The sequence below is a fragment of the Cervus canadensis genome, chromosome 21, assembly GCF_019320065.1.
Source record: "Cervus canadensis isolate Bull #8, Minnesota chromosome 21, ASM1932006v1, whole genome shotgun sequence".
Classification (NCBI taxonomy): domain Eukaryota; kingdom Metazoa; phylum Chordata; class Mammalia; order Artiodactyla; family Cervidae; genus Cervus; species Cervus canadensis.
Window position 1 is genome coordinate 44,749,515 of NC_057406.1, and position 14,404 is coordinate 44,763,918.

Here is a 14,404-nt window from a genome sequence, read left to right on the forward strand (position 1 = left end):
GGAAGAGCAATTTTATATAACTGTTGGATACAATTCTTCACCTTTTATATGCAAGAATGAAACAATAGGATAACTGTCAAATTTTCAACAAATCAAATATATAACCTATGAAATGAAAAATCTGACAATTAAAAGTGCTATCCTATAAAATTACAGTAAAGATTAGTAAATGAATGGCCAGCACAATTATAAATTAATTGCTACTGGCACAGAGACACTTCATCATCTTGAGACACATAAAATAAAATGGTCCCATTCTGCACAACCTTTTTCCCCAAGAAAGAATCGTGACTCAACAAAACCACATTTTAACAACATGAAGATTTTGTTATTATAAATTTTGAAACAAAATGGAGGAATTTTCACATAATATTTATAACCTTCAAAGTACAATATTAATACATGTCTGTCAGTTAGAAATAACAGCAGTTTGTTAGGCTACAGAGTTTAACATAAAACCAATTTACAAATGTGAAAAGCAGTAGTGGTCCAATATTCACCATTACACATGAATCTGTTTCTTCCAGAAATTTTTTTTTAAAAATTAAAACTTCAGTATCATGAAATATTAAAATAACACCCCAAACATGCCACAATCACTATTCACAAATAAAGTTAAAATGAAATATACAAAAATTCACTTAATACTGTTAAATAACAATAAACTACAAGATTTCCTGAACAGAAATGGTAGGACCCCTGAATGTTTTACAGTGAATGTCAGGAAAATGAATTAACTTATGACTCTTTTCATGATATATAAGCCCCAAATTTACATGATCATTTCAAAATATAGCAATTAAGATCCGCAGTTGGTAAGATGCACTAAACAAATAGTCCTTAAAAGTGAACACAAATGCTTAAAGCACTGTTACCAACACCAAGGTGTATTTATGATGCTCAAAAAGATGCATAATTAAAACTGTAATATTTACTATCTCTGGTAAACAGATAATACCTAGAATGCTTTAAAACAATCTTCCAAGTTCTCATTTCTCTCGTTTGTTATTTATCATGGCTCATTTCAAACACATATTACAGCTTTCAGCTGATTCCAAGTGAATGCTATTAAAACACATGTACACACATCTCTCAAATGAAATAAATTGTTCCCCAATGAAGAATCATCCATTCTAATAAAAGAATTGTATTTAAGACAAATAAACAAAACAAGATCTCTCATGTTTGACTGGACTTGCATGGTTTGTTTTAACTAAATTAAAGCACAAGGTAAAACAGGTTAAGTGTGTTAGTATACAAATATCCAATAATATGCAGTAAGTATTTCTAAAATGAGGAAAGGTCAAAATAAATAATTTTGGTACTTTAATTTACTGGTATGTAATTCGAGATCCCCAAAATGTCAGGTATTCACTTGCTTGAATCAACTTCTGCATCACATGCTTTCCTAAACATTATGTGCTTATCAATTTCTTAGCTACTCTATTTGCCAATGTTCAATAAAAAATTATATAGCATGAACATAAGAGTGTTCAAGTTGGCTCACTTATTTTACTGTTAAGCAAAGCTAAATTTACATTCCAGGAAACAATGCAGTTTAATTTTAAAAACAAACAAAAAATGCAGCAGTAAAACAATTTGTGAGGAGAAACAGATGCATTCACATATAGTAAAGCCACTGCAACTTCTTCAGGCATCAACTGTTGTGTTAAATAAACAGACAGTAGTTATTTAGCAGCAATGATTCCGCAATAAATAATGCACTGTGTTTCTCAGTCCTGCACAAAAACTGCAGCTATAATTACATCAACAGCTGTAACCTACTGGCTCTAATGGCAGAGAAGACCTTAAAACCAACTGTACAAAAAAATTGTCACACTGTGACAACAAATATAAAAACAATTTGTAGGTCTGAAATAAAAAGACTCCACTGTGAAGAGGACAGTGTAGACAAACGAAGATTCCAAGTCCACCAAAAGAAATAATTGCCTTCAGATCTGAGTCCTTGATTGATAAGAAAGGCTGGGGGCTGGGCTTGAAACCATGTTATCAGACTTAAAAGAGCATGCTCTGTCTTCTGTTCTTCCCATGTCCTAAAATATAAAGTCATTTTATGAGGCAGTTCATGGTTCAGTTTTATCCCACATACAGTATTTGGTGACTCTATGAAGCTAATGTTCCCACCAGCAAAAGCTAATTCCATGGTAAGAGAGATCGGCTCTGTCTTAAAGGACCCTCTTGTTGATGGGGCCAGTCTACAGCTTCTATGCTTCGAAGTGATGAGCCTGATGACTAGGGGAGCACAGATGTGTCTTCTGCCTCAGGTGCCAGGGATGGCGTGTCAGTGATCAAGCCAGGTCACTTGTAAGAGGTCTCTGTGCCATCTGCAGCTTTCAGGATCCCTGATTGCACTGAGTCAGGTTCTCTCTGAAGAATTACTGAGCTGCCCACATCATACAGAAAAGTGAGTATGTGCAATGCTAAACATACACAGTTGTGGAATGCACTGTACATTGGTTTTTACATCAATAATTTTACTGATCAATTTATAAACCAAAATCTTGGTTCCACGCAAAATTTCATGATCGACATGTGAAATGGTTTATGACAAACACACCTGTCTCTGGATAAGAAGAATTTCGAAAACCAGGGTCCTTTTGCAACTGAATCTCTTTCAAACTGAATATTGATACACCTAAAATGCATAGATAAAAAATAGCAGATGAAAGCCTATCATTAAAGCAAATATAATCCAACTAGAGACAAAATGTCTAAATTATATACTGAGTGAACGTGAAACATTTATACTTATTTACAAGGTTAAAGCCCCACTGAAATATTTTCTCTTTTGTTCCAAGGTTTTGAGAAGAAAACCAAGTGAAATAATCTCCCCTCAGGACCTTTCTCCTCCAATCTGGCTTTAACTCAGGCTGTGAGTGTGTGTTTCTCTGAGGAGAATGAACACTGTTTTATTTCTAGGGCTTACTGAGGTTGGGAGACCTCATCAAAATGTATTACTCGGTTTTATTCTATCCTTTCTCCATTTGTCTTATGATGGCAGTGAAGGTCAAATCCTTAAACTATCTTCAGAATTTTACAGCAAAACAAGAAATAGGTTTATACACCTTTCCTGCAACTCAAACTTTAAAACTTGATATTAGTAATAATAATGAAATGTAAATAGCATCCTAAAAAATACTTGTAATTCATCTTTCTCATTTCCATCTCTGCCCCAGAGGTAGTCTTTCATTACAAAATATCCTTTAAGTGAAAACTCTTGAGGAGTCTTGGTTCCAATTAGAAAACCACTGTCTAGTAAATGAGAATGGGAAATTAATGAAAGCTTTTGGTAGCTCATTTCCAAAATATTCTCTTAATTCCCCACTCACTCAGTTTTAAAGTAAAATATTGGGGTAATTTTTAAGAATGTTCTGAGTAAAATCAAGCAGTTACCTCAGGCATGAGAAATCAGCTATTTTAATGACAATATGCTCACCTCTGTCATGGGGAGAGTTAAGTCAGAGTGAACACAGTAAAGGAAAACCATCTTCACGTCTTAAAAAGAAAATTTACTTTCATGAGAAAACTAATGTTTTGGCTGTGTTTCATTACAACTTGCTTGAAAACCATTTTTAACAACTCTGAACCAAAGTAATTCAGATTGGGCCTAATGACAATGTCTATCATTGGATGGCATCTTCCAGCTTAAGTCCAATAAGACTAATGACCCACATGTAAGTGCTACTGATTTCTTAGAGTCGTAACAACATGCTCAGTGTTAAAAGAAATAAATTTAAACAGGTAAATAAGACATACACCTCCCTTCAAGTATTTCTAATCTAATTATAAAAAGACGAGAATTTTAGGCTTAAAAACCAATAGTCCCTTCCTAGACTCCTAATTCACCCCCATCTCAAACCTGGATAAAAACAGAAGGGGATGGGAGGACACACTAGAATTTCTCTTACTTTCAGGTAAAGCATGTATTCTTGGTCCAAGACTTCGAAAGTACACATGTTTCATGGCCTCTTCTGCTGAAACCCTTTTCTTAGATTCATACTGTGAAAAACCAAAAAAAACTGCTTCATTAATTTTTTTCTCTAAATACTGGAAAAAGCATGTGTGAGGGGCAGGGGACACACATAGAAATGAGCAGTTAAGCGTTTAGAGCTACCATTATCTTGACTACTTAATACAATGATTTATTTTTAAGAATGAATATACTATGCTCTAAATTAAGTTACTACTAGAGCTTGTGTAGCAATGATCTCAGTTACAAATTTCCAAAATAAAGCTAGATCTTAACTAAAGATTAAGATTCCTTTTATTTTCTGAAGTGATGGAAAAAAGCAAAATATCTGATCTATCGTGTTACTTTTCTTCATGAACAACAAAGGATTATTAGAAATGTAACTAATACCTTTATGAAAGATATTATTAAGTTACCTATTCAATACCCATTTCCCCTTTTCCCTTCATGAGATGATGTAGATTTAAGGCATTCATGCTTCCAACTCTGACATATGAATCATGGCTGTTCTAAGTTTAGGCTAATTATGGCAACCCAGCGCCCCAGTTTTCAGCCTCTCTTACAATTAATATTCTAGCCATATGAAGATTTCAGAGACATAGGAAGAAGTCCTCCGAGGGGTTTTTGGAAAAGCCTTTGCTTTACAAATACAAGAGGACTAATGTGACTGACACACTCTTATCCTCTGTCGTTTCTGCTCTGAATGCAGATATGGATGGTATTTGGAGGTACAACAGCCTGTAAAGCGTAGGTACAAGGAAAAAAGAAAGAGAACATAAGCAAACATGAACTGCAGAGAACATGGCCTTGACACAGTTGATCACCGCCAGCAGTTAACTACCTCAGTGAAGGGAATATGCTATGCACATTTTTATACGTCTTTTTTTCTGTTCCTATATAGTCTGGTGGCGAATCACCAAGAAAGTCGATGGACAACAAAAGCAATTAGCAACTATCTCTTTGGCTTCCATGATCGCCAATAATCACCAAAAATAAGCTTCAAAAAAGAAAAAAGGGGAAGGTGAAGGGAATATACTATGCACAGGCCTGTGCATAGGTTACAAGGAGAGACCCAGACACACTAGGAGAAACCGTATTTTTTCACCTAAGCATGTGTCTTAAGCATGCTAGATACTAGCATAAATAATCTTATTTATGAGAGGGATATTACTGATCCCAGTCTATAGATGAAAAAACTAAGGCTCAGAGACGTTAACGTACCATTTAATGACTATAAAAAAGATGTAACTTACCTGAAGAAATTTTGTTATCAACTCAATTCCTTCAGAGTCTAACCTAAAAACAAGGAAGGACAAGTAACCATTTATTTATTAATCTTAGCTGATAGCAACTTTCTAAATAAAACTATTTTCCAAGTGTTTTCATCTGCTAAATTCAAGTGCCCTAAAATAGCACACTTTGCTGCTTTTCAAACAGATTCAAATCTGTTTTATCCTTAAGATTTATTGTGCCACTTAAGCAACCACAAGTAACTGGGTGTCAACTCAAAATTTCAATATTCAAGAGTAAATTAGATTACTAAAATGAAAGAATTTTTTAAAATCACCATTTTATCTCTAAACAAAATAACCTCTATTACTGAAAAAAACTTTAGTAAACTAGGTCTGTTTCCAGTGTTTTAGTGGAGGCGAGAGTACAAGGGCGTCATTTCATACTATAGGCGAGAACAAGACGGCAAGGGGCCTCCAAACTCGTCACTGTGGTTCAAGATAAACAGAGACGAATCACTCAACAGATTTTTACAGGACAATATGCTGAAGGTTGGTTACTAGAAGCTATAACATTCAATTTAAATATGCCTCAATAACTTCATAACACTTTATTTAAAAGGGATACAAAACCAACGACATAGTCAATAAAGGCAGAAAACTGTAAGGATGAAGTTAATAAAACAGGAAGTAGAAGATTTAGGGGTTACCTTAAAGGGATAATCTCTTGATCAGAAGTCACAAGTCACAAATTCTATCATGCACTGATATTCACTGGCAAAGGCACAACTACGGAAACCGCCTCCCCTCCCCCCACCTGAAGCGCCCTTAGTAGGTGCTGTGGATGCTGTGGCCTAGAGATTCTCCAGTCTCCTAATCCTTTGCAGTCTGCCATTCTGATGAACACCCGGAACTCTGTGGCTACAGATCAAGTGCAAGTTGCTCAGTCGTGTCCAACTGTGTGCCCGCATGGACTACACGGCCCATGGAATTCTCCAGGCCAGAATACTGGTGAGGGTAGCCTTTCCCTTCTCCAGGGGATCTTCCCTGGAGAAAATCAACCCAGGGGTCAAACCCAGGTCTCCCACATTGCTGGTAGATTCTTTACCAGCTGAGCCACAAGGGAAGCCCAACAACACCGGAGCGGGTGGCCTATCCCTTCTCCAGTGATCTTCCCAACCCAGGAATTGAACCAGGGTCGCCTGCATTGCAGGCTGATTCTTTACCAACTGAGCTATCAGGCTACAGATAAGGTAGGTGCTAAGGTCATGAAGAATCTGCTTTAAAGAGCTGCAACTTTCACCCTGGATATTACAACAGCAAGCAATATATATATGATAAAAGCAGGATTTACGCTTTTATGCTAAAAGTCTAACACGTTATATTATTCTTCCTTCTTAGAAAGTCTACTTAGAATGCTACCAGTTAGTTTACTGACAAGGCTATCAAATCACATAAACACTTTAAAAATAGTTTTGGCACCAGAATGATCTTACTAACTGTCCCTATCTTGAGAATAAATGGAACTAGAGTGAGTACGTTATGTTGTGAGCAATGTGAATGGCTTTTGATTAAAACAGATATTTGCCTTATTTGGTATCTTGGTGCCCTTTTCACATCTATTTTTTCTTAAGGAAAGATGAAAAAATACAAAGGGGGTTAGTGATTCTACGTTACTTACAGAAATGTAATATATTCCGTAAGTACAAACATTCTGACTCAAATTTTAATGGGTGTCTTAGATGGATCTGAGGTAGGTCTGTAACTGGATGAGCAACATATAGGATATGAAGGGTCAGAAAGTTCATATTCTTCAAATACAAATTATCATTAACACTGGCCAAAATTCTGATGGGTCATCTTGTATAAGAGCCAAGATTTTACTTATAACACATTCCTAAGTAAATATAGAATGTACGTGCTCAGCCATGTCCAACTCTCTGTGATCCCATGGTCTTTGTAGCCTGCCAGGCTCTTCTGTCCATAGGATTTTCCAGGTAAGAATACTGGAGTGGGTTGCCACTTCCTCCTCCAGGGGATCTTTCTGACCCCGAGACTGAACCCGTGTCTCTAACATCTCCTGCATTGGCAGGTGGATTCTTTATCACTACACTACCTGGGAAGCCCAAAATATAGAATAATTGTGTAGAAAAAATAAATTTCATCATGGTCTTCACAGTACTGAATAAGGCATAAATCTGTTTTCTTTCTGGGAAAAGGAACAACCTACATAAACCCTAGAATTATATCATGTATATATATACATATATATTCTATGCTCATTTTATTTACAGTTCAATTCTGTGGACTTACATAGTTTGGTGATTCTTGGTCATTGAATTATAAAATTAATTTGACATAGGAAGAAATTAAGTTCTAAAATATTTAATAACTGTGTATGTATATCAAGTATTTTTCCTGAATCCTTACCGTGACAAACGGTTCAAGAGACTAAAAAGAAAAAAAGAGAGAGAGAGAGACTAAAAAGAATTAAAAAAAAAAAATAGTGTGTTCCCCCTTTCACGTAAAGAGAGAAAAAAAATACCTGGGTGCATGGTTAATTAGAGGCTGCGGTTTATATTTTGGAAAGTTGTAGTTCTTGAACTCATCATTTGAAGAAACACCTGGCCAATTTTCCTGAGATGGAGTTCCTGAATTTAAAAATATATATACTTATAAATATATAGGAATTTTTATATAGGCAAATATATATAGGCAGAACAAAAGTATCTTAAACAACAACTTATATTTAGTAGATAATTTGATTGTTTCAACTAAAATAGAATGACAGAAATAGTAAACAGACTTTTTTTCAGACTAAGCAAAGATTCTACAAAAATGATGCCTAATTGACATCTAAGTTAAAATATTTCCTAATAATGTACTAAAAGTCAATTTTCAATAATATTTCTCTTCTCTGTGTTTCCATAAAATCATTACTGCACAGGTAGAAATCAGTAAATAAAAAGCAGAAGTTATCTAGAAGGATCTTTATCTTAACATGCAAATTGTAATTCTTCTAACAGCTAGTTATGTTAGTCTCAGTATCAAATTTATAAATATGTATTTTAAAGATGTAGTCATATCCAGCTACTCAATTATAGGTAACAAATCACTGGGAACAGAGTTCTTCTGTTACCTAGCAGTCGGAAAATTAAGTGCAGTTCATCTTCCACAGTTGATCCTGGAAACAGAGGTCTTCCAGAAGCCATTTCAAAGAAAATGCAACCAACACCCCTATAAAATATACCATTAAAAAAAAAAAAGATGAGTAATCCATTTATATATTATTAGGCATAAGAATCTTTTCCTTAAGGCTGCCTCTCTGGAGAATTTTGTACTAGCCTGCTAGAAAATCTGCAGATTTCTTTCAGATATAACTAAAGTAACTTGTTAACATTTATCTTATTTGTCTCATCTTCCATACTTCTACTATATCCATTTTCCCCACTTAAAATGTCCAGCCCTCTTCTGCATGATCCTTGAAGAATACCACTAACCATAGCTAATAGTGATTTAATGCTTACTATGTGTTAGGCAGTGGTCAGCAGAGCTAGGGAGAAACAAATGATTCAAGATGCTTTTATGTAGGAAGCAAGAGACAGAGCTCACAGATGTGGGGTAACGTGAGAGACAGTGAGTAAGACAGAGAGAGAGAGAGAGAATGTGCTAAGAGAAGGGAGAGAAATGGATAGAGGCTCACTAAATAGATACTGTCTTCTAGGACCTGTGTGAAGACATGAGTTTAAGATAGGAGTCCTTCCTTTAAAAGACTCACAACCTAGCAATTACATATATGTATATATATAAATTAAAATATTATATAGAAGATTAAATAATGGAGCCACTATGGAAAACAGTATGGTAACTCATCAAAAAATGTAAAACAGAATTGCCATCTGATCTAGCAATTCCACCTCTAAGTATACAACCAAAAGAAGAGCAGTATCTCAGAGAGGCGTCTGTACACTCATGTCCAGAGCAGCCAGAATGTGGGAACAGCCCAGCTGTCCATCAGCGCATGAGTCAGTAAACAAAACGACATACACGTGCAATGATTATTCAGCCTTAAAAATAACGGAGATTCTGACACATAAAAGGCCAAGTATCTATCTTCACCAGGGGTAAACCTTGATGACATTTACGCTAAGTAAAATAACCAGCCACAGCAAAACAAATACTACATGCTGCTGCTGCTAAGTCACTTCAGTCGTGTCCGACTCTGTGCGACCCCACAGACGGCAGCCCATCAGGCTCCCCCGTCCCTGGGACTCTCCAGGCAAGAACACTGGAGTGGGTTGCCATTGCCTTCTCCAATAAATACTATATGATTTCACCTATATGAGGTACTTAGAAAAGTCAAATTCACAAACACAGAAATTCAGTGGAGGGAGAGGGAAATGGGGAGTTACTATTTAATAAGTACAGAGTTTCAGTCTGCAAAATGAAGAGTTGTGGAGACTGATGATGATGGATGCACAGCACTGTAAATATACTTAATGGTAGATTTGGTTATATATATCTTCCCAAAATTTAAAGAAGCTTAAAAAAGAAAAAATGTTTCACAATACAAATTATATAAATGTTCAACCCAAGACAACAACAAAACAAAGTATATGATTTATCACTACACAAAGAGTACTTGCAGTATGTGTAACCACAGTTCAAGGGAAAAAATTAGCCACGGGAGGCTAGGTTATAGTCAGGCAGGATTTATGGAAAACGATGTTTTTAAGGCCCTAGGCACAGGCCTGAGTCAGAGAAACAGAGCAGTCATTCAAGACAGGTGAGCTGGTATGGATACCAGAGCAAAGCCGGGAAAGCCCAGGTTACTCATGAAAGATAGTGAGTAGCCATTCGGCTAAACGGAAACATCTGTGCGGAACAGTCTGAAGTAAACTGAAAAAGGTGGAGACGTTTTATGAAGATTATTAAGTATCAGACTGAAGAACGATACCTTATTCTATAACAAGTAGTGAATGGGGAAGCAGCAAATGTGTTTGAATAAAAGAGTGTTGTGATCAAAGTGTCGGGTGAGGAAGATTACTACTGTATTTCACTATTTCGAGATCAACTTAAAGCAAGTGGGTTTTAGTGAATATTAAACAATGATAAAAATAATAATTTCGTACCAGACACTCTTCAAAGTGCTTTATATGTATCAGCTCATTTCGTCTTAATGTTACTCACAGGACGGGCTTTTAAAGTAGTTATTGTTATGATTCCCATTTCCTTAAATGAGGAAACTGAGGCACAGGCCAGTAATTTCAAAAAGGTTATATAGTTATAAGTGGTAGAACTGGTCTTTAAATCTAGGTGATCCTACTTGCCAGAACTCTTCATCATTGTTTATATTGTCTCTCTTTAAAATAACATCTCCTTAAAGCCAAATACCAATCAGTATGTCCTGTGTTAATGGCTACATTCTTTCAAAATTATAAATGGCAATAACATATGCACGTATTTACCACATGTCAATCTGCGTTGAGTACTCTGAGGACCCCAGAAGCACATCAGGCGGCCGGTACCAAAGTGTGACAACTTCATTTGAGTAGGTCTTTGTGGGAACTGACTTGGCTCTGGCCAGTCCTTCATAGGGCAAAGAAAACAAGAGACAGCTAGAATGTATTTCCCAGTTCACATGACCACAATGACTCCCGCCACAAGGACGCCTGAGATGGCGACTCTATACCTGTTTGAAGCTAACAAAATTCGTCTTATCAATTTTTGAGTGTGCATGGTCTTGGGTCAGCAAATCTTCATGTAGTTAAACTAAATAATAATAATTCCACAGTCAGGGACTATGCTACTTTTACAAGTGAATGCACCTGGTCTCAGTATCTGGGCTAATCTAAACTTAAGATATCTTGCTTCTATCTATGATTATGCCCAAATTACTTCCTACTCCAACTTAAATTAATGCAAAACAGGCCAATGTTATTAAGGGAAACAATTTTACTTCTTACAATTATAGGCTTATTGACTTTTAACCTGATTTCAGTTTTCATTTGCTGTACCAATTCTTACCAAAAAGCATGAAGTTACTGGTCCATGATCCTGTTAAGTTTTATTAACAATTCCCTTGCAGAAGTTTTTAGTTAAAGTTTTCTTGGAATAAACTACATTGTCGTTCTGTACTTCTTAAGTTTTTCGTTATATAGTTAATATTAAAATACGATGAGCCTGTCTTTGGATATTATTAGTTGCTGTAGATAACATGTGCCTTCCTTTGCCTGTTGAGTATGAAATTCACTGATTATCTAGATAAAAAGGCAAGAGCTCACAACTTTCTCTCTTGAGCCACTAGTATAAGAGCTGCCTTTATTACCTCCATGCCTCCAAATTCTGATCACCTAAAGAAGTAACTTTTTAAAAGATATCTGAAGAAATATAAATTTTAACATATACTTTATTCCAAACAACAGGGAATAATTCATTCACAGGTTGTGATTTCTGCTCTGTGTAACTATTATATCTGATTAAAATACTAAGTAAGAAAAATGTCATAGAAGGATAATTCAATACTTTGTTAAAGCAGATAAAGTCACCCAAGTGAAACCAGAATTTTTCTTTTTTAAATCAGGCAGTATTCATACTATTTTCATTTAGTTTAAGGGCTAAAGGATGTAACTGAAACAATGTTGGCACTATTTTTATTTAATTACAGATTTTACTCTACCATCCCAACTTGGTAAAATAAATTCAAAATTTTTCGATAACTAGCAAATGGGAGCGACTTTCTAACTCCTCCTCCTGATGTAACACCGGGTCATAAGGGGAAAGGACAGGCTGCACGCTTGCCACTCCCATACATACAACATCAAGGCCACGGCGGCTGTGGTTTCCTCAGTACCTATACTTCTCCCTGAGAGAATTCTAAACTTTGGTACTTGCTCAAACAGACTTCTGGTTCAGTTCACAGTTAGATTTGCAATACTGGCATGAGACGCAATAGACAATAATCTTGTCCAAACCAAATTAACTAAATGTGACATGGTATTATATAAGCCATTTTCTATTATTAATGAAAATGTCTATTTATATGAATACTTCCCTGATCACAGGAAAGGTAGAATTTTCATCTAGATCAACAGCACCTTTATACCTCTGGAGATGCCCTGAAAGGGTCTCAGCACGCTCAGGGGACCATGGGCCAGTTCTGAGAACCTGTCATGCTTAGCGTTCACTAACATAACTGACCACCAAAATTCTCAAATATCTCCCCAAAACTTCCAAACCCACATAAAAAGCAACAATACAGTGTCAATACTTGTTTTTTCTTTTAAACTTAACCACCTGGAACTATCTATAAATATCTCATACATTCCGTACCAAAATCTGCTAGCTTTAATTCTCCTTTTTCATTAATGAGGAGGTTCTGTGGTTTTAAATCTCGGTGTAACACCTTTCTTCTGTGGCAATATGCCAAACCACGTAGAATTTGGTATAAAAACAGCTATGGAAACAAAAAACAGAAATTAGTCTTACAGATAATAAGACATACTTTGGTATAAGTTATGGTAACAGAAAAGCGACTGGCCTAGAATAGTCAAAGAAAAAAAAGGAAGCATCTCCTTTTCCTTACATACTTACCTGAATTTTACAATTTATTATTCTATTTGAAGCATGTATTTTTTTAGTGTGAACAAATGAAACTTTATCTTAGTAGTAATAGTTCACTTATTACTGAAAATGATTTTAAATAAATGTACTTCATAAACTTACAGGTCTACTAATTAGGTCTACAGTTTAATTATGAAACTCTCACAAAACAATCAATCTTCTACCATTACCCCACCCTACTCCCCCTGAAAAATACTGATGCGGGACGAAGCCTTTAATATGAGGCACTGGAGCTGGTGGTTTCATGAAAATTTTGAAGTGTCAAAGAGATCGGTGCTGCACAGCTCTGGCCCATTATGTGCTATAAAAATAACCTAAAATAACCTAACCCAGCTTCCATCACCCACCTCCTGGGTACTTTACTTTCAGCACCTCCCACTCAGCCTTCAAAACCTGCTATGATTCAGAAAAGGGATTAAGCACTGTGGAGCTCTGAATGACTCTTGGAAAAAAGCAATTCCTATAAGGCTAATGGTAGACTTTTTTGTTGCAGATTTTGGTGGAAAAGGGAATATGAAACGCAGAAGGTATTTGATTCTTTGTGGTTAACAAAAAAAAGCCTCAAGTCCAGAGCATTCAGGAGTGTACCCTTGGTTTTCTTGGAAGGTGAAAAATAGCATTAGAACTTGGAGAATAACCCAAGGCAGCAGGTGAACAGTGGGCTGGAAGAAATTGTAATTAGCAGAGCTTCTATACTCTACATATTTATGTTTTGAAAACTCTTAAATTACTACTTCCAAATATTCTCATTACTTTTTATGTTTAACAGAGAATAAAATACTTTGCAACTTAATTCAGGCATGCAGACTTGGCTTAAGACAAACTTCTCAAATCTTTGTCAAATTATGATAATTAAGGACAACTTCATTTCCCAATTACTGATAATATGATTGTAGGAAAAACAACATAAAATCCATAGCAGAAGTAAACATAAATGAGATTCACAACACCTTGCCAAATAAAATATAAAATATGATGAGAACAATTCTCATTGAAAATATATGGAAAAGAGACTTACAACTTAAAAGCCCTATTCTAAAATTCCTAACAATGTGTTATATCCATATATTTTGAACTATTTTTTAGTAAAAGAAACTGGCTCTCCTTTATACCAAACTTAACTATTTAAAAAAGTATCTTAAGTTTAAAGTTAGTATCTATAGAACTGGAACTGTCGCAAAACCACAGCTGGGACAGCCTATTTCCAAAACAGTCTCATGAACCATTGAGTGAGTTCGGATAAACAGATCTTTGCTAAATTTGGAGTAAATCCAGTCCAAGAAACCTACTGTAAAAACACAACTGTATCAAGGGTTTTTACTTGACCTTACTTTTACTTTTGGGCTTTATCTGGCACAAAGTTTATGTCAAACTTTTCTATCATTACTTGCATCTTCACATATTTTTCAGGGAAGAAAACATAATTATCTTACTTTTCTTCCTAATAGTGCAGAATGGTATTTCCAGCCTAGTATTCCTAATACCTACAGAGCTTCCTGACCCTACTCATTAGATTAGTACCTTCAAAAGTTGTTTTATAATTAAATACCATTCTAAATAT

The 14,404-nt window shown here is 35.5% G+C and overlaps 1 protein-coding gene across 4 annotated transcripts in view; it reads right to left on the minus strand.

Annotated features, from left to right (window-relative positions):
- Positions 1 to 306: 306 nt before the first annotated feature.
- CDK17 (cyclin dependent kinase 17) overlaps positions 307 to 14,404 on the minus strand; it is a 101,585-nt gene continuing 87,487 nt past the window's right edge. For 2 of the 4 annotated variants that reach the window (XM_043440485.1, XM_043440486.1), the window contains 7 exons: positions 12,553 to 12,676; positions 10,689 to 10,809; positions 8,360 to 8,457; positions 7,766 to 7,871; positions 5,245 to 5,287; positions 3,930 to 4,020; positions 307 to 2,656 (listed from right to left, as the gene is read on the minus strand). In XM_043440485.1, the coding sequence (XP_043296420.1) occupies positions 2,541 to 2,656; positions 3,930 to 4,020; positions 5,245 to 5,287; positions 7,766 to 7,871; positions 8,360 to 8,457; positions 10,689 to 10,809; positions 12,553 to 12,676 (699 nt within the window). In that variant the 3' untranslated portion in view covers positions 307 to 2,540. The remainder of the gene's footprint in view (positions 2,657 to 3,929; positions 4,021 to 5,244; positions 5,288 to 7,765; positions 7,872 to 8,359; positions 8,458 to 10,688; positions 10,810 to 12,552; positions 12,677 to 14,404) is intronic. The other 2 variants (XM_043440484.1, XM_043440483.1) reach the window with 2 other exon arrangements.